This window comes from Lactuca serriola, chromosome 4 (genome assembly GCF_051521515.1).
Source record: "Lactuca serriola cultivar US96UC23 chromosome 4, Lser_US96UC23_V15, whole genome shotgun sequence".
Classification (NCBI taxonomy): domain Eukaryota; kingdom Viridiplantae; phylum Streptophyta; class Magnoliopsida; order Asterales; family Asteraceae; genus Lactuca; species Lactuca serriola.
In genome coordinates, this window is record NC_136411.1 from 45,607,356 (window position 1) to 45,626,916 (window position 19,561).

Consider the following 19,561-nt stretch of genomic DNA (forward strand, 5'->3'; position numbering starts at 1 on the left):
ATTGAAAAATATTGCTAAATTTCTCAATGCATCTTCCTGGTTTTGCATTTGACATATATTTGATCAATTTGTTGTTGTCTCCTTTGACCAAGTTTTATAATTTGAACATTTTAATTTTTCATATTTCTTAACTCTTTAGAGATGTTTCTTGGATTGACTGAGAAAAAAATAAGACTTTTTCCTCCTATAGAAATAGGGTAAGTCGAGAAAAAACGGAGGGTTGTGCTATGGAAAGTTTATAATTTTACGTACAAATAAAAAAACTAATTGCAAAAGAAAAAAAAAAAGGAAGATAGGTATTGATTAAAATAATTTCAAAGGAAGCCAAATGGCTAATAACTTGGCTTACAAAATAAGACTCACTTATTCTTTATTTTATTAGGGTAACTTAAATTTTCTATTTGGTATGTTCTATGTATGGGAATTTGTCAGAAAAGTTTCAGTTTAGTCCTAAATTTTATTTTTTGAACATAGAAGCCTTATTATTTGATTTTACACGATAATATGTCATGTTCTGTTAAAAGAAAAAAACGACATTTTTATTAATTTGAGCCAAAATGAAATAATCGGGACTTTTTTGTTCAAAAAATAAAATTTGGGACTAAAATGAAACTTTTCCGAAATAATCCACCTTAATTCCTCGAGTTGTCTCATCAGCTCGCCAAGTTACACATTTCCAGACACGTCGAGAAAAACCCTAGCCGACTCGTCGAGTCAGCTCACCGACTCGTCAAGTCCCTTCGAAACATTTCCTCATTCAAATGATTTTAGGCAGAAATGGTGTGTCATACTCTGGATCGTATATAAATCGTATTTGGGGTAGGGTTGCAGTTAACAACGTAAGATCGGGATCCAATCCGATTCTACCTTATATTTTTTCTTTTTTTCTTTTTCTTTTTTTCTTTTTTTTTTGACAATGAAAACAATGAATTTACCACTTTATGCTTTTTTGCATTTACTAGTTTAGTTTACCGTTTATCCTACCTTACCTTTTTTTTTTGTGAGTTATGACTAATGTTTTGAATTTTTTATACCTTTTAAATGGAAAATCCAATGTTTGAGATTTTTTTATGTTTTAAAATTATAAATTAAAATTATGTTTTATTTTGTGGGATCTTAAGATCCTGATCCTCATCTTGCAAATCCAAAGACAATCATACATACGACCCCGATTTTGACAACCTTGGGTGCAACAATGGAGGTGGTCTCATGTCTATGTCATCAACAATTTCTTATCTTCTCTCAACGACCGTGGGTGTTTTCGTGTTTTTGGCGTAAGGTAAATTTACAATTACGATAAGCACATGTTGGTCATTAATAAGATTCCTACACTGTGGTTCTGAATTCTTCCTATAAAAGTTAATGTTTTTGCTTGACGTTCCCCATTAGGCTTAACCTAGATCATCGGGGCTTGGATGTTCCTTCTCTTCTTTGCCTGGTGTTCATCTTTTATATCAGCTTGATCGGTGGTGCGGTTTGATTATTCCAATTTCTAGTTATTATGATGATTGATATTGTTGGTTCTTTTTTTTTCCTTCTCTGAGAAGGTGTAAAAGGCACAACTGAAGTAGTTTTTTTTTTTTTAATACAATGTGAAAGTATTTTTGGTTGTTTAGAAATTCTTTGTTGTTTGATAGGAATCAAAGACAAAGTTAATTAATTAGGTATATTGGTTGCAAAGACCTAAGTTTGTTATTTGGGATAATGACTTAAAGGGGTAATATATTTTCCGATTTTTACACATTTAGTCACTGAGTTTTTTTTTCGTCCACATTTACCCTTTCAACTTGTTAAACTGTACACATTTAGTCCTTATGACCGGCTACTCCAGGTTAGCCGGTAAAAATGACTTAATAAGGTAATATATTTATTATTTTGTACACATTTAGTCCTTAATATTTTTGTACACATTTAGTCCTTAATATTTTTTTTATTGCAAAATAAGTCATTTTTTTTATTCATCAGTACTTATGAATGATTTATTTAGGTTTTTCTCACGACATCTTATGTGGGATAGCCATATGGTGGTGGGATAGTTTTAGGTGGTCCTGCTATATGTTGTAGGCCAAGATACCTGGTGCGGGTCGGCTATAAGTTGTAGGCACGAAGACTCGAGAAGAGCGGTTGGATTAAGGCGTCATACCAACAAACCCTGAGTATTCCAGTCCGATTACTGATTGGACCTGTTGCATGTTGGCATTCCAGTCCGATGACTGATTGGGCCAAGGTATACCAATCTAATGAGTGTGGGTCTGTTATGCATAATAATACATTTGTTGTGTTGGATATTTTGGGGGAAACTCACTAAACTTTGTGCTTACCCAGTTATTTATGTTTTCAGGTTCTATCGTTGGTCGTGGGAAGGCGAATGCATGGCTATACACACCCATCAACATTATTGAGGATTACACATTTTCTTATATTACTCTGATTTTCGCTAAATATATTTTGGAATAAACGTTTTTTCTTAATAATGGATTTATAATTAGAGAGTTTTGCCTTATTTAAAAATGAAAATTTTTTGGTTGTGAAAATGAGAAATTACACATAAACATCAACAGCCTCACACACTTCATCAATGATTGTCCTATGTAAAATGTTGTGAGAAAAACCTAAAGAAAACATTCATAAATACTAAATGTGTACAAAAACAAAAATGACTTATTTTGAAACAAAAAAATATTAAGGACTAAATGTGTACAAAAATATTAAGGACTAAATGTGTACAAAATGAAAAATATATTACCCTATTCAATCATTTTTCCCGGCTAACCTGAAGTAACCGGTCATAATGACTAAATGTGTACAGTTCAACAAGTTAAAGGGGTAAATATAAACGAAAAAAAAAACTCAGTGACCAAACGTGTACAAATCGAAAAATATATTACCCTTTTAAGTCATTATTCCTTGTTATTTCATTGATGTAATTTGTTCGTTATATATAACATTGTTAGCTTAATAAAATAGTTGACATTAAAAACAAATCAATGCAGATTCGTACTTATGGTTTAGAAGTGGTTCGGTAGGCCTTTAGGAAATATAAAGTTCGGTTCTGCCCTCACCGAGTCACCCAGCCACCGTCTCAAAACATCCCCAACCGCCGTCTGCCACCACGGAGTCGCCATCTATCTCCTCACTCGACGTAAACAGTTTTGTTCTCTGTTTAAATCATTAGGAATTGAAGAGGTCTGAGAAATGAGTTTCAGGTGTAAGAATGAAGACAGGTTTAGCTCTTTGCCTGAAGAGATTCTTTCACATATACTCTCTTTAATGCCTACAATTTTTGCTGTGCGAACTAGCATTTTATCCAAAAGATGGAAATACACTTGGACGTTTGTCACAAACCTTGACTTGAATGATTCTCAACACATCTGTAGTCTCGATTGGTTTTTGAATTTTGTGGATCGGGTATTAGAGCTCTGTAAAAATTCCCAAGTTAAAGTATGCCGATTATATTTCACCCGATTTATGGTGCCAAAGTCATCTTTGTCAAAGTGGATCGATAAAGCAGTTAAGTTAAACATTTGTGAGCTTGACATAAACGTTCAACTGTTTGATCTGCCCCTCAGCCTCTTCACTTGCAAGACGCTCACAAATCTAAAAGTATTTGCGAGATATCGTAATTTTGGGGTTTTAAATGTTCCACCTCTAGTCATACTTCCTTGTCTGAAAACCCTCGACATTAGTGTTCATAGTAAACGTCTTGTGAAGGCATTCAGACTCATCAATGGATGCCCGGTGCTTGAAAGTTTATCTCTGTTAATATTACCGCAGGAAGTCGGGGACTACAATTTCAACATCCCTACTTTGAAGAGACTGGAACTAAGAACAAATGATTTCATATCTAGACACAGAGTTGTTTTGAATCTCCCTAATCTTGAATACCTCTATGTCGATGGGATGTTAGGTTCAAATTTTGTGATGGAAGATTTATCATCATTGGTTGAAGCAGCTGTTTTCTTTCGTGATAAAACATTTAAGTATCCGAATCCGATTGACCTTCTGAAAGGAATAAGTGGAGCTAAATCGCTTTCATTGTTCCATTTAACTCCTCATGTAAGATCGCATTAGAAAACATTCAACTTTTAATTTGTTATTTATTACTAATGCTTTACACTTTGAATGATTCTTGTTTTCATTCGTCACTACTTTTCCCTTTTGTTGAAGGTCCCAAGTGATTTACCTCTATCCGAATTTTCCAATTTGAAGCACTTGGAATTGAAGGTTTGTTTCAATTTTCAATGGTTGCTAGTTTTTCAAGTGCTTGAAAACTCTCCAGGGTTGGAGCATTTATGTATTGAAGAGGTAATTTCCTTGTTTGTAAGTTTTGACATGTCTTATTCTATGTTTTCCAAGTTATGTATAACATTCAGTTCTATATCTGGTTTTGTGATGTAGAAAAAGGTGGGAGACTCTTGCTGGATTGAGCCAGAATCTGTCCCCAGTTGTATACATTCGAACCTCAGAACCATGAAAATTAAAAATTGCATGGGTGGAAGTGTGATATACAGCTTCTAGAATACATGTTGGCTACTGCAGAGGTTTTGACAATGCTAACAATCACATGCGAAAGCTTGACCATGAAGGATGAATTGCGGTTTTGTCCACAGTTGTTGAAGTTTCCAAGGGCTTCTAGTTTTTTTTGTCTGAAGGAGAAGATATGTATGATGTAATGACTTATACTGTGTTTGGTTTTACACTGTTTACAAGTTACAACAAGCTGCTAGTGGTGCTGGTTGAACAATAACTTGATCTTTATTGTGGCTGCCTTCTGTATAAAAGGTTGAGGAAAACATGGTATTCAAGTTTCTTTATCAGAAAAGACTGAACTACTAATGGATCAAATATTAATGTGGACAACTCTAGGGTGGACGGAGTGGCTTTAGGAGGCTCGGCTTCTAACTTTCCACTTTTTTTTTTGGTTCTTTTTAATCGGAAGGTATGTGCAAAAGTGACGCATAACGAAAGCAAACAATAGAGAGAAATTCAAAATATTTTTATTACTGAAATTCAAGATGAATCTAAAGGCTTACAATAACCTTTTATAAAGCAAATTTGGGAAATTGAATTTCAAAAAACAAGGAAAACGGATATTCTGCCATTAAAACAGAATAACATAAAAATGGAAATTGTTCGCAATCATAAAAAACTGAGATATGGGGGCCTAAACGGTGGAATTTGAGAGTTGACCGTTTGTTGACCTCAAAATTCCTTACAAATCAAAAGTTATGCCCATTTTAAATTGGGCCTTTTTTTGGCCATGTTTGTCTTTCTCCCATTTGTCCATAAAGACTTCAGCCAAATCATCTATGTGCTCCAATCAAAAAGGAAGAAGACAAAATAGGGGAAGATAGAAATGAAAAAAGAACTATAAACAAGTAATTATAGCGGTTGGAATCTACACTAAGGTGTTGTTTGTTTTGGAAGTGGTTAAATGTCTTTTGTCTTTTTCCAAGTTTGCGGAAGAAGACGTGCACTTGCAAAACGTCTACCCGCCAGAAGGGAAAAGTGCTCAAAAAGTACTTTTGTAGAAAAACAAACGAGGCCTAAGAGTTTAACCACTTCGACGAAGATATTCTTTTCGTCTCCATTGGTACACCATCGATGATTGATACATTAAAACTATAAATTAAAAGTTTTAGGTAGTCTTAAAACCTTGTACAAGTTTTGCTAACTGGTACACTCAGACACAAAATGTGTGTATCACTTGTACAAATGCTCACACTTCTACAAAACTAATCTTGAATGGAGTCACACCACCAAGAAGTGGATCGAAAGAAGTAAGTCATTTCTTATGCAAATATTTAGAGAATAACATCAATATCATAATATATAATTTCTGGGATTTTGGTATTATAGTATACTCAGGTCAATAATGAACATCCCATATCATATTGATTTATTAGCTGGATATGGAATTGTGATATACTTATACTTCTTCTATAGACTTGTTTCATTAGCTGAATATGGAATTGTGATATACTTATACTTCTTCTATAACTAACCTTGTTTTCAACCATAATGAAGATGTAGTCGGATCTATTAATTAAGGATCTTAATTTCTAGAAGTTTGCATCAGTACAATATTTATATTGGTCTCATTGTCCATGTATATTTATGTAAACAAAGAATATTTTTGAAAGTACGCATCAGTTGTTTGTACATATTGGAAAACAAAATTAAATAAAAGATCCAAATCGTGAAAGAAGAAAAAAAAATGTTTGTAAAGTGAGTTTTGTCATTTCAATGGACTTAGAAAAATAACTCTAGTTTTCTAAAGAAATGAAAGACTTGCCATGATAAGATAGTTCTTGGATTTTTCTAAGAACCCAAAAAAAAATTAGTACAAAAATAGTTTGTTTAATTTAAATAAAAAAAAATCATTTGTTAAGAAAAATTATCTTGTCAATTCACGAGTTTTCTACATAAGGATAGTATTTTAAAAAATATATTTACAAAAATATGGTAGTTTGAAAAATATTTACAAAACAATAGTAGAAATAGTTTGATGTAGGCCCACCTTATAGAGAATTAAAAAGAAAAACAAAGACAGACAAATCATTTTTACTGTTCACCGGCACGGTCCTTTGTTTTTTTGCATAGTTCAATGGCCAAATTGCATGATTTCATCGGGTTAGTAAGGAATTTTAGAAATTTTATAAAATTGCATCTTATACCCAAATTACAAAACAAGCAGGTTCGATTATGTTTGGCTTTCCACAAAATATAGCAAAATATGAAGAAATCAACATGTTTGATTTTGACACAGCATCGATAATGGTAGGGGCGGAGCTACTATGTAGCAATGGGTAGTACTGGCTACGCCTAAAAAAATTCCGTCAAATGTAAATTTAGTGAAAAAATTTCGAAAATCCGTCAGGAATCTGTTGACGATCCATCACAAAGTCTAATAATTGTGAATTCAGTGTAAATTTGTCGGTTTAGTGACAATTTTGTGATGAAAACTTCGTTCGGAAATGTGTTTTTTTCTAGTGGTGCAACCTTTGGTTTTTCTTTTTGGTTATGCCAGTGGATAATGGTTCCTCGACGGTGGTATGTGTGTGTGGGGGGGGGGAGATAGTTTGACGTTGCAGGAGGACGGATTCGTCAACGACAATGGTTTCATCAGTGGTCATCCCACATTGGTAATGGGCTAATGGCAGACGACGGTTCATCAATGTATGTAGAGTAGTTCAGCGGTGGTGCAACGACATCAAGAAAATGGAATACTAGAGAAGAAGAATAAATCCCGGTAATCAGTGGTTATATAAGAGATTATTAAGTGTGATTCAGCCTTCAATAGAAGCTGATGGGTATCAAGAGACCTAACATAATTCTTTTTTTTAATAAAAAAATACGTTTAGATGGTAAATAAATTCAGAAGTACTATACTTTTGTAAATATTTTTTTCAACTACAATATTTTGATTACAAACTCATAAATTCACGGACCACATGGTCATTCTACAATACCTGTTAAAATTGTGACTAATTTAATATATGAGCCCTTCTTCAATTTATGATATTTTTAATGAATAACAATCTCTACTATCTTATCGTCGTTCAAAAAAAAAAAACAATATCTACCATCAAGAATATTACCCTTTGCCTTTTATGGATGAAATTACTGGCGAAAATTATTTTGGAGGGAGTTGTATTTTGTAAGGTATAATAATATTATAAAATTTGAAATATGTATATTTGTTGTGTAAATTTATAAATTTTATTATTACTATATAAAGATAAAAAAGTAGGTTGATATTATATAAAAAAACATAATAATTTTAATGATATTTTAAAATCATGTCAAAATTAACCGAATTCTTATGACATAAAAATTAAAAAAAAAATCATAATCATCTTTAATATATAAAAGTAACATTTTCGTAATTAATGTCAGTTCCCAAGATAGTTAATTTTTATTTTGTTAAATGTACGTAATATCTTTTCATGTTTATTTGAAAAGCTTCAGAAAAGTAGTTAATTGATTTCATGTAATTTGTGACAAAGAAAATCGAAATATATGAACACATACATTTGATATAGGAACAAAAAATAATCGAAAAAAATATAAAAAGCGAAAGAAGGTACTGACCTTCTAGTGCACAAGAGCGAATGTTTATAACAGAGAATGATGATGGAAGTTATAAGCAATATTAACGATGTTGTAGGAGAAGGTTTGAAGAAAAGAAACGATTGAAAATAAATGTGAGTCGCGGATTCAATGATGAATTGTATATGTATGTGATAATTTGAATACGATTTCTCGGTATTAATGATTTCCTAATAAAAAAGATTTTATATTAATGGTTTACTAATATAAACGGATTTATATTAATGGTTGATATTAAGGCCTTGATTGAAATGGTTAGTTAATAATATGTTTTTAAAATTGACCATATTAAAATCTTCATAACTGAAAATTCAAGATTTAAAATATAGAAAGCTTTTATTAGAATTAAATACATTTCATTTATACGAATGTAAGTTATTGATTGATGACTGGAAAACATTTATTGGAATTAAATACATTCCATCTGGGGAAGATGATGTCAGCAATTTGATCTAATGATAGAAAAAATAAGATTGAAATACAATCAAAAGTCCAGATTATTTAAGATGATATCATAAGATTTCTCTTTTAATAATATTTAAGATTTGTTCATATCAAAAGATTTTTTAAGGCCAGCCCAACACAACGCATGAATATTTTTGTATCATGCTCTAAAATATATGTGGATTAACTTTTTATAAAACATTTTGATTTGAAGAAAATAACAAAACACATAAACCAATTTTGTATGTTACTCTAAAAATAAAATCCAACTTAAACATCCCAATAAAACATTCTGATACGCACTAAGAGCCACGCGCAGCCACGCAGTCAACAAACATCACCGCCCACTCCTCCTCAACATCGTTTGTATCGATGAAACACTGAAGTTACAAGTATCAGCGCTGCGCTATTAATACTTCCACCATTTTTCATCATCGCCTCCTCTCCATCGACACCACCATGCAATCTCAAGCTCTTCTCCAATCAACCCAACTTCGGGTCTCCCCTCTCGACCCTCTTCGCCACCATTCATTCCACATCAATGTCAAACCCCTCGCACTCCCAACCCCACGCAGAGCCACCATCGTAATGTCCGTCTCCGCACCTAAACGCGAAACAGACCCCAAAAAACGTGTAGTCATTACAGGTATGGGTCTTGTATCCGTATTCGGAAACGATGTTGACACCTACTACGAGAAATTGTTAGCCGGAGAGAGCGGAATCGGGTTGATTGACAGGTTCGACGCATCCAAGTTTCCGACCCGATTCGGTGGTCAGATTCGTGGGTTTACATCCGATGGGTATATCGACGGTAAAAACGATCGGAGACTCGACGATTGCCTCCGTTATTGCATTGTTGCTGGTAAAAAAGCTCTTGAACATGCTGATCTTGGTGGCGATAAACTCTTTAAGGTTCGTTAATCGTATAACCCATTCCCGATTTATTCTCCCAAAATATGGTAAAGTTGTTTGTTTAATTGAAGTTTCCTTTTCATTTTGAAATTTGAATTATTGTTTACGCAGATTGATAAAGAGCGTGCTGGTGTCCTCGTTGGAACAGGAATGGGAGGTCTTACTGTGTTTTCCGATGGAGTCAAGGCTCTAATCGAAAAAGGTCCGAGAAAAATCACTCCGTTTTTCATTCCTTATGCGATTACAAACATGGGTTCAGCGTTGCTTGCTATTGATATCGGATTTATGGGACCAAATTACTCGATTTCAACTGCATGTGCTACTTCAAATTACTGCTTTTACGCTGCTGCAAATCATATTCGTAGAGGCGAAGCTGATATGATGATTGCTGGTGGAACTGAAGCTGCCATTATTCCAATTGGTTTGGGTGGTTTTGTAGCTTGTAGAGCTCTCTCTCAGAGAAATGATGATCCACAAACAGCCTCTAGGCCATGGGATAAAGATAGAGATGGTTTTGTCATGGGTGAAGGTGCTGGTGTTCTGGTATGTTAAATGCAAGAAATAGCAAATGTAGTTTCATTTATCTATTTTCTTCTATAATATAAAAAAAAACAAGGTAGATAAATTTATTTTAAAGTACAATGTCTTAATAGAAAAAAATTGAAATGGTGTTGTAGGTGATGGAAAGCTTGGAACATGCAATGAAAAGGGGTGCACCGATACTTGCTGAATATTTAGGAGGAGCTGTAAATTGTGATGCTTATCATATGACTGATCCACGATCTGATGGGCTTGGTGTTTCTTCTTGTATTAAGAGTTGTCTTGAAGATGCTGGTGTGTCAGCAGAGGAGGTTTGTTTAATTGTTTTGTTTTTTTGTTTTTCATTTGGACGAATTTGTCTTTTACTTAATGAATGACTTAATCTGGTAAACAATATATTTATTTAGGTTAACTACATCAACGCGCATGCAACTTCGACATTGGTTGGTGATTTGGCTGAAGTAAATGCTGTAAAGAAGGTATTCAAAAGCACGGATGGGATCAAAATGAACTCGACCAAGGTGAATTCCCTATTTTGTCCTTTGCAAAATTTTCACATGTCCATATTGACCTCATTGATTGGATATTTGGATTTTTTTTTCTATTGTTTCAGTCTATGATTGGACATTGCTTAGGTGCAGCCGGAGGTCTAGAAGCCATTGCTAGCATTAAAGCCATTCAAACCTCGTGGCTTCATCCTACCATTAATCAATTTGTACGTTTTAATTTTGTTTGTTTTATTTTTCTATCTTTTTATGATTTCGTAACATGGCATGTTATTTATCTTTTGTGATATTGTAGAACCCAGAGCCTGCAGTTGAGTTTGACACAGTTGCAAATATTAAGCAACAACATGAAATCAACGTTGGTGAGTTTCTTGTGGTTTATGCACTTTTTTGTCATGATTTGTGGCGTGAGTTATTATGAGTTGACTGATTCAAACTTATTATTATTATTATGTGCAGCAATTTCAAATTCGTTTGGTTTTGGTGGACATAACTCCGTTGTGGCGTTCTCTGCATTTAAACCTTGAATTTATGAAAACAACAAACCGATGTGTGTTGCATCATAAAGAACAATTTAGACGTGAGATTAAGTCAAAACAACATTTGGAGGCTAGCATTGAGTAATAAAAGTTAAAGACAGTTTGTAGTGGCTTTTGGAAATTATGTAATTTGGTTTTTGTTTTTGAAAAATGCATTTTGTTTACTCATCCTATATGGACATGGATTATATATTTTAATACTAAACGATGAGGGCCTAATAGTACCTATCATTTGCTTGAATTATGAGTTAAGAGAGACCGAAAGCTTTGGAATCTATATATAAAACTTTGTTTAATTTTTAGAAATGAAAATAATAATGTAATTATACAACATATCCTGTTGTGATAAATTTAGATTTTTATAGTTTTTTTCATTTTATTGAATTTCATATAATACTTAAATGTAATAAATATACATTTGATTCATTAACGCAACTTTCTTAACTTCTAAATTTTTAAACTAAATTCAATTATTTTAGTAGTTTATTTATTTAAATTATTATTTCAAATTTAAAAGATAAATAAACACTTCAATTTTAATAAATAATATTTTATCTTTTTCTTATAAATTTAAATTTTCTAAATTGTTAGATCTTCATGTTTGTTTATTTTTTTTTAATGTAATACATTATATCTTTTTCAATTTTAATAAATAATATTTTATCTTTTTCTTATAAATTTAAATTTTCTAAATTGTTAGATCTTCATGTTTGTTTATTTTTTTTAATGTAATACATTATATCTTTTTTAATGTAATACATTATGTCTTACAACTAGCGAAGAAAATAATTAAAAGATCCAAAATTAAGTCAACAAAGCATTTAAATTTTGGCACCCTAATTTGAATACCATAGATACTTTAAACAAACTGAAATTTGAAAGTATCTTAAGTATTATATTATGCTCACTGTGAGTTATGTCATTAATAGTGTAACGATTTCAAGTTTATTTCGTATTATATAGGTTTTACCAGTGAATTTTGTTTCGATTCATTGCAAACATATAATATCCATCTAGGTTTTCTAGAATACATTTAGTTGTTTATATGACAATATATGTGTTAAATAGTTTTGGGTATTTCATACGAATCTGAGCTTAATATGAATAATACCTTCGATTGAAAATAAGATATAGACAACTGTTCTGTTTGTTCATGGATGGTTATTCAATATAAAAACATGTTTATTAAATGAAAATCTAATTTAGGTTTTCACCAATCAAAGATAGTAATCAAGGTTAAGAGAACCGAAGCATAATTTAAGAAAAATAAAGTCTCATTCTGTAACAAAATGTAATTCTCAAAGCAACAACACCAATCTCCATTTAAAAAAACCAAATATCCAAGATTAAGAGTAGAAACTAACATATAATTCCAAACGAAAAACAAAATGCGATGAGAAGGGTTGTGGTCACTCAGACAAACAGATTAGGCCTTGAAGCTTTGTAAGTGGTCTTGAGTTTTCTAGTTGGAGGTCTAACCTTCTTGAACACCAATGGGAACTTGATCTTGGAGTTATGGAATTGTTTGGTGGATTCTCTCTTGCAAAGCTTAGCAGGAATGGTAGCTGTCTTGATCACCTGAATGCAATGGTGACGAACCCTGTGTCGAGAAGCCATCTCAGTGTACATCTGCTCAACTCCACCATTTAGGGTTGTGTCCCTGTACTCCTTGTACATGTTATGGTATCCAGTTCTCGATTGATACCTCAACCAAATACCATAGTTCTTAATAGTCGTTGGGTTTTTCTCAAAAATCTGTACATGTACAACAAATATTATGGAATAAAGTATATGAGTTCAGCACAAAACCAATAAAATATAGTGGGAATTTGTATTACCTCATTAATGGCAAGCATCTGACCATTGCTCTTCTTCACCTTCTTTAGTTTCCTGAGGAAGTACCTGATTTCCAACACCATACAATGATTATCGATCCATGTAATAAACAAACAAAATACAAAAGTGTGTGTGTATAACATGTAATTCATTGGATCGAAAGCAAAAATGGTGAAATGAGATTATCGATGTGTACCAGAACTTGCTCTTAGCACGGACTTCGTTGGTAGCCCAAAGCTTCATACGATAGATCTTCGGATGTTCATCTGTCTCCGTCGGTAGGGCTCTGCCTACAACCTGAAACTGATGGAACTGCAACGAAGACAACGGAATAAACAATCAAATGTCAGCTTTCCATAACTCTACTATACAAAATTGCAATCTAGAAAAGAAAACACCGTAGTTTGTTCAAGCGATAACAGGGAAAAGTAAAAATTGAGATTAGGTTTAATCTGGAGAAATCAATTTAAGAGATAAACATGAAGAATACTAACTTTGTAACTCATTTTCCGAAGCTGGAGCTGCTCTCTCGATCGATCCTTGCACAATTTCTGTGCGTGTTGCGTTAGAGGCGCTGAAGAGTGAAGGAGATGAATCTAGGGTTTATATTTTGTTAAATATACGAGCTTAGAAGTTAGAACTTACAAGGCTATGCAATCGTGGGCCGGCCCATTTCAGAAAATAGAAAAACAACATAAAAGTGTTTTATAAAAGATATTGATTTTGTATTTATACTTTTATTATAGTTATAGTTAGTTATGTTGGGAATAAACCTTAAATTAACGTAATCACCTATTCAGAATGTTCAATTTAATATCCTTGACTTAGGGTTTTAGCTTCAATCATTTATATAAATATGATATGATCTCCAACTGTGTAAAAACTTAGGTCGTAGGGAGTGGACTCGGCATCGAACTGACATCACCTAAGTGAACTCGGTGCATATCGCGTCTCGTCCTCGGAAGGTGCAACTCAGCATGGGTACTCGGCAGCTTATAATTGAGTTCAATATCCTCCGACCACCAATCATCAAAAGGCTATATTTTTATTTATTTATTTATTTATTTTCAATTTTAAAACCCTATAAATACAATCCCTAAACACCACTCTATCAAAAAAAAAAAAAAAAACACATCGTGTCATACCACTTTAAAATCTACTTCTTTCTTCTCTCTAAAAATGTATTCGTCTTCATCTTCTGGAATTTTTTAGGTCGTGTTAGAAACGTTTATGCATGTTCAATCCGTTGAAGTAAACATAGAAGAATTGCATCAGAATGTCAAAAATGCAATGTGGATTAAAAAAAGATACATACAAGAAATCGTGAAGCAACTCACCAACGCCTCATGCACAATTATTTTATGAGCATGTGATTTTCCAAGACTACTTTTTCGACAGCGAATATGTATGCACAAACATTTGTTTCATTGTATAGTCAACAACGTCATGGAAGCATGTTCATATTTTCAAACAATGCGCATATGTTAGATGTACAATAGGTTTTGCTCGCTTACAAAAACGCACAGCTACATTTCATCAACTAGCATATGTCACTTCCCCCTTATGCAGTAGATGAGAATCTTAGGATGTTCGTACGTGCTGCACGAGAAAGTATTCGCAATTTTTACAACTATGCTATGAGATTGTATGATACACGATATTTAGATAAACCTACTTATAGTCATGCCTAACAATTATATGATCATCACACAAATGTGGATGGCTTCCCAATAATGTTAGGGAGCCTAGATTGCCTCCACTGGGAATTGGGCAATTGTATGAATGCATATCAAGGTCAATACATCCAAGGTGATCATGGTTACCCAACCATCATACTTAAAGTTCTGACAGTACAAGATTTGTGGATATGGCATACCTTCTATGGTTCTACAGGTTCCATGAATGACATAAATGTCCTTAACATGTCTTGTCTTAATGATAAAAAGAAGTTGGAGTTTAAGAAAGATCAAGAAAAAGGCGATGACAGATTTTGAACAAACGTTTGGTTCTCTTGAAAACGTTGACATATACTGAAATACCATGCAATGTTTGTTGATGAGAAGAAGATGTGAGGTGATGCATACTTATATCATATTGCATAATATGATTCTCGAAGATGAAGGAAATACAATACGTGAGTATAACCAAAACGAGATTGTTCCGCGGACCCAAACATTTGAGGTTGGAAGCAAATATTACTTGGAAAGAAGAGAGACAATTCATAATGGTGAGATACATCATGATTTTCGCAGAGACTTGACGGAACATATTTGAACCGTTGACCACATCGATCTTAACGCGGAATCGGTCGATGATTTAGAAGACCATTTTTCAGATGAATACTTCCTTTAGATTGTAGTAGTTATGATGTTTTAAGTTTTTATTTATTTTTAGGTGTTTAAGTATTTATGTTTGTACATTTTTTTTCAAAGTTTGTAAGGTTGTACGACTTTAGGTTTTTTAATTATTATTATTATTATTATTATTATTATTATTATTATTATTATTATTTCTAGCAATTAAAAAATATTTTAAAAAAATTGTTAATTTTAATTTATAGAAAGTGTGGGAACCCACCCCACATAAATGATAAGATGTTTAAGAGGTGTGGCAAATGTACGTGATGATGATGTGGCAGACAAAAAATGACAACACTTCTTCTAGTATGATATAACCCAAAGTAGTTTATTTGTTCTAATTTTATGTAATTATATATACATATAAAATGTGAGGTGATGCATACTTATATCATATTGCATAATATGATTCTCGAAGATGAAGGAAATACAATACGTGAGTATAACCAAAACGAGATTGTTCCGCGGACACAAACATTTGAGGTTGGAAGCAAATATTACTTGGAAAGAAGAGAGACAATTCATAATGTTGAGATACATCATGATTTTCGCAGAGACTTGACGGAACATATTTGAACCGTTGACCACATCGATCTTAACGCGGAATCGGTCGATGATTTAGAAGGCCATTTTTCAGATGAATACTTCCATTAGATTGTAGTAGTTATGATGTTTTAAGTTTTTATTTATTTTTAGGTGTTTAAGTATTTATGTTTGTACATTTTTTTTCAAAGTTTGTAAGGTTGTACGACTTTAGGTTTTTTAATTATTATTATTATTACTATTATTATTATTATTATTATTAGCAATTAAAAAATATTTAAAAAAAAATTGTTAATTTTAATTTATAAAAAGTGTGGGAACCCACCCCTCATAAATGATAAGATGTTGAAGAGGTGTGGCAAATGCACGTGATGATGATGTGGCAGACAAAAAAAAATGTATCAAAAATGACAACACTTCCTCTAGTATGATATAACCCAAAGTAGTTCATTTGTTCTAATTTTATGTAATTATATATACATATAAATTTTGCATAGGCTTATGAACAGTAACTGGTTGAGCTCATTACTGTTCATCAGCTTCGGCTAAAGGATGTACAATCATCGACTTCTTTTGTCTACTAGATCACATGTTTTCTCTCTTACTCTACCGCTTTCTGCTCCAATGGAATCTTTTCGCCTCTTCCTCGTGTCTCCGCTCTTTTCTTGTCATAACACTTCGTCGTTGCTATCTTAAAATGTTAGAAGATGACCACCGTTGTCTCCCCTGCTCGATTGACAGTTAATTTGCACAGCGTAAACCTATCCCTTTAACCCACCACCGTCTTCTTCGTACCTTGCCACTACGACTATAAAAAAGCTTAAATTGGACGATTTTTGACCATGGATACTTTTGTTTTCATCTTCAAATTTCCATTATCACAATTGAAGATAGGGGTTTTGTAACATCCGGATTTCCAGGCATGACAATTTGAGTATTTCTTCTTGAGTTATGAGGAGTGACTCGATGAGTTGGCGCCTCAACTCGTCGACCTGTAGTGGCGGCCACCTACACCCTTGAGATACTCCTTTCGAACCAAAGAGCTTAGATAGTGAAGAAGAGCCATCTTGAGCCTTTTTGGTGTGACATTGCAAAGGAGAAGGAGGGTTCTAGCATGAGGGACCAGAGGAGGTTGGCATTCTTAGACTTTGAAGCAAGGAGCTTCACTTTGAGGTAATAAATCGGACCTTTCCTTCTGTATGGTGTTGATTGCATGAATCTAGGGTTTCTTGGCCCCTTTTCTTTTTAAGGAATATGGAGTATATGAGGTCCCAATGTGGAATAAGCTTTAGATCTGGACCTTAAGAGGTCCAGAGAGTCCCAATCTTCCAGCTTTATGCAGTCCCTTTAGGGTTATGGATCTAGGTTGCCATTTTAGGAGCTATTTTTTCATGTAAGGGCATAAGAGTGTTGCATGAGCTTAAAGATTGAACCTTTACATGATTATTGGGTGTAAGAAGGTCAGATCTATAAGTTAGAGAAACAGATCTGACATCAGAAGGTCATTTGAGTGTTGCCATAGAGGGAACTCGTCGAGTCCATATGGGGACTCGGCAAGTCGAGTCGGGTTGCCCCGCGATTCGTGACCAGTGGTAACTCGTTGAGTGAAAGGTTAACTCAATGAGTCGAGTGAGGCTTTTTGAGGATTCAGAGGACACGCATGGACTCGCCGAGTCACTCGAGTGCACTCGAAGAGTCTGGTCAAAGTTTGACCATTGACTAGAGTTGACTTCAGTTGACCATGGGGTTTTGGTCAAGCTGATTCGAGAGAGGGCAGGGAGGGGTAGAATGGTCTTCTACCCATTATTTATAGATGAGGACAACAAAAAAATATTGATTAGAGATGTTATCATGTTGGTAGGCGGAAGCTAGATCGAGGACGTCAAGCACGAGAGCTTACTAGACATCCTTCGAGGTGAGTCTTCTCACTTTACTTTACCTAGAGTGGTAATTATGTGTGACCGGAAGGTCTTATATGCTATGCAGAGTATGTGATATATGTTGATATGTGATAGGTATGTGTTATGTATGTTATGAGTAGCATGGAATGGACCGGAAGGTCAACACGGTATGGAGCAGAAGGTCAAGATGAGACGGACCGGAAGGTCGATGAGGAGGGTCGGGAGGTCATTATGGGTAGGACCGGAAGGTCATTATGGGTAGGACCGGAAGTCCCCTGAGACACATGCATCGGAAGGTCCCATAGAGCTATGGCCTTGAGTGGCGTATGTGTTGTATGTGGTATTTTGGGGAACTCACTAAGCATTTATGCTTACCGTGTTATATGATATGTGTTTCAGGTACTAGCGAGGATCGTAGGAAGGCGCCGACATGATTTGTACACACTGATGAAGATTTATGTACTTGAGATTTTGGGGTTGTTTATTGAGATAATATGTGATACAATGGGTTTTGAAATTGTTCTTATAAAATTTATTATGATTGAAAATGAAAAATTGTTTTGGAAATTTACGTCGTTACAAGTTGGTATCAGAGCCTTGGTTTGAGGGATTCGGATACACCTTCGGGTGTAACTAAACTCAAACTGAGGATTTGAGGAAGTTTTTCATAAAAGAAACTATTTTTCTAAAAGAGTAAAAGATTTTGAGAAAAAACAGGAGGAACAGTGTGTACGATCAGTCAGCGCCCGAACGGTGATTTCCCAAAATACTCTTACATTATATGTTATGCATGCTAGGGTAGGCTAGGTATTCATATTAGGACTAGAGTGGCCTGATTTGTGATGCCTTAGCCTAGGAGATTACCGCTGCTATGTGATGCTTCGAGAGTGAGTAGGTAGTAGTGAAGAGCTTATGAGAGGTCTACCGAAGGGTAGCCTATGCTTAGCGAGATGTAGAGTACTTGTGATCTGGGATCCTAGGAAGAGGACTTGGTAGGAATACTGATGTGCTGTGAAAGGTAGTATAGGGCTCGTACTACTGGAAACACCGGATCAGTGAGCAGTCCAAGTAAGAATCCTTAGGGTACCAAGGAACAAGTAGGGTTGGGTTATCGAGTGTGAGTATATTCGATCGAGTCTCTAGTATCTTTGTGTTGTGTTTCAGAGACATCATGGTGGGTACACGTCAGACACCAGAGAGCAGCAGAGTTAGCAATGATGAGATTCGCAGGATGATTCATGATGAAGTGGCCACGACCATACGTGAGGTCATACACGAGATGTTTGGGTCTATTGAGACCACGCTGATTGAGACGTTCGATGAGCGATATGTTGCTGTTTCGGAAGCTACTGCTGCTGCAGCCACCGAAGCTGTCGCAACTGCTAGGCCACGAGGGGGTGACTCGTTGCTGTACCAGGAGCTCAGCAACACGAAGTCACCAGGGTTTGATGGGATAGGATCCGATAGCCGCGAGAGGCGATATCATGGTACAAGTACCATGATTGGTGGCAGATTGAGAAGTGATGTCATGGTTCGAGTACCATGATAAGTAGCGGATTGAGAAATGATGTCATGGTTCGAGTACCATGATAAGTAGCGAATTGAGAAGTGATGTCATGGTTCGAACTAGACATTTAAGGTGTAATAGATAATCTTAGCTAAAGGTATAGTATCCGTAATGACTATCTCGAGGGTATAAGGAGCGCTTAAATCCAACTTCATATGAATAAGTTATGTTTCTTCGAATTCGCGATCAAACCGACACGGCTATGTGTATCATGAAAAGTGAATCAGAGATCGATTGCTTATTAGTCAAATTAATCTAAATGAAAGTCTTAGTAATCGTAAAACCGAGAGCATGTGCATAGAGA

At 34.4% G+C, this 19,561-nt stretch overlaps 3 protein-coding genes across 3 annotated transcripts; 2 read left to right on the forward strand and 1 right to left on the reverse strand.

The window, feature by feature from the left end:
- Positions 1-2,988: 2,988 nt before the first annotated feature.
- On the forward strand, positions 2,989-4,747 carry LOC145101462 (F-box/LRR-repeat protein At3g59200-like). Its single transcript, XM_079038665.1, has 3 exons — positions 2,989-4,056; positions 4,168-4,305; positions 4,399-4,747. Exons 1-3 carry the CDS (start codon positions 3,196-3,198, stop codon positions 4,516-4,518), a joined length of 1,119 nt encoding a protein of 372 aa, XP_078894791.1. The 5' UTR covers positions 2,989-3,195; the 3' UTR covers positions 4,519-4,747.
- A 4,125-nt stretch (positions 4,748-8,872) lies between these two features.
- LOC145101463 (3-oxoacyl-[acyl-carrier-protein] synthase I, chloroplastic-like) lies at positions 8,873-11,294 on the forward strand. Its single transcript, XM_079038666.1, has 7 exons — positions 8,873-9,468; positions 9,580-10,011; positions 10,146-10,319; positions 10,416-10,529; positions 10,622-10,723; positions 10,810-10,876; positions 10,974-11,294. The coding sequence occupies exons 1-7, from the start codon at positions 9,016-9,018 to the stop codon at positions 11,039-11,041; spliced, it is 1,410 nt and encodes a 469-aa protein (XP_078894792.1). The 5' UTR covers positions 8,873-9,015; the 3' UTR covers positions 11,042-11,294.
- Positions 11,295-12,309: 1,015 nt separating this feature from the next.
- Positions 12,310-13,522, reverse strand: LOC145101464 (large ribosomal subunit protein eL20x-like). The gene is made up of 4 exons (XM_079038667.1): positions 13,384-13,522; positions 13,086-13,201; positions 12,892-12,955; positions 12,310-12,808 (listed from the first exon to the last, which is right to left on the reverse strand). Exons 1-4 carry the CDS (start codon positions 13,393-13,395, stop codon positions 12,467-12,469), a joined length of 534 nt encoding a protein of 177 aa, XP_078894793.1. The 5' UTR covers positions 13,396-13,522; the 3' UTR covers positions 12,310-12,466.
- Between the last annotated feature and the right edge of the window lie 6,039 nt (positions 13,523-19,561).

Bases quoted from the DNA above. Each gene is read 5' to 3' on its own strand.
- LOC145101462 (XM_079038665.1), top strand. From the start codon at position 3,196: ATGAGTTTCAGGTGTAAGAATGAAGACAGGTTTAGCTCTTTGCCTGAA. The intron at 4,057-4,167 runs GTAAGATCGCAT...CTTTTGTTGAAG, and splicing joins TGTTCCATTTAACTCCTCAT to GTCCCAAGTGATTTACCTCT. The intron at 4,306-4,398 runs GTAATTTCCTTG...TTTGTGATGTAG, and splicing joins AGCATTTATGTATTGAAGAG to AAAAAGGTGGGAGACTCTTG.
- LOC145101463 (XM_079038666.1), top strand. From the start codon at position 9,016: ATGCAATCTCAAGCTCTTCTCCAATCAACCCAACTTCGGGTCTCCCCT. The intron at 10,724-10,809 runs GTACGTTTTAAT...GTGATATTGTAG, and splicing joins ATCCTACCATTAATCAATTT to AACCCAGAGCCTGCAGTTGA. The intron at 10,877-10,973 runs GTGAGTTTCTTG...TATTATGTGCAG, and splicing joins ACAACATGAAATCAACGTTG to CAATTTCAAATTCGTTTGGT.
- LOC145101464 (XM_079038667.1), bottom strand. The intron at 12,956-13,085 runs GTACACATCGAT...GTTGGAAATCAG, and splicing joins CGTGCTAAGAGCAAGTTCTG to GTACTTCCTCAGGAAACTAA. The intron at 12,809-12,891 runs GTAATACAAATT...GTACATGTACAG, and splicing joins AGATGCTTGCCATTAATGAG to ATTTTTGAGAAAAACCCAAC.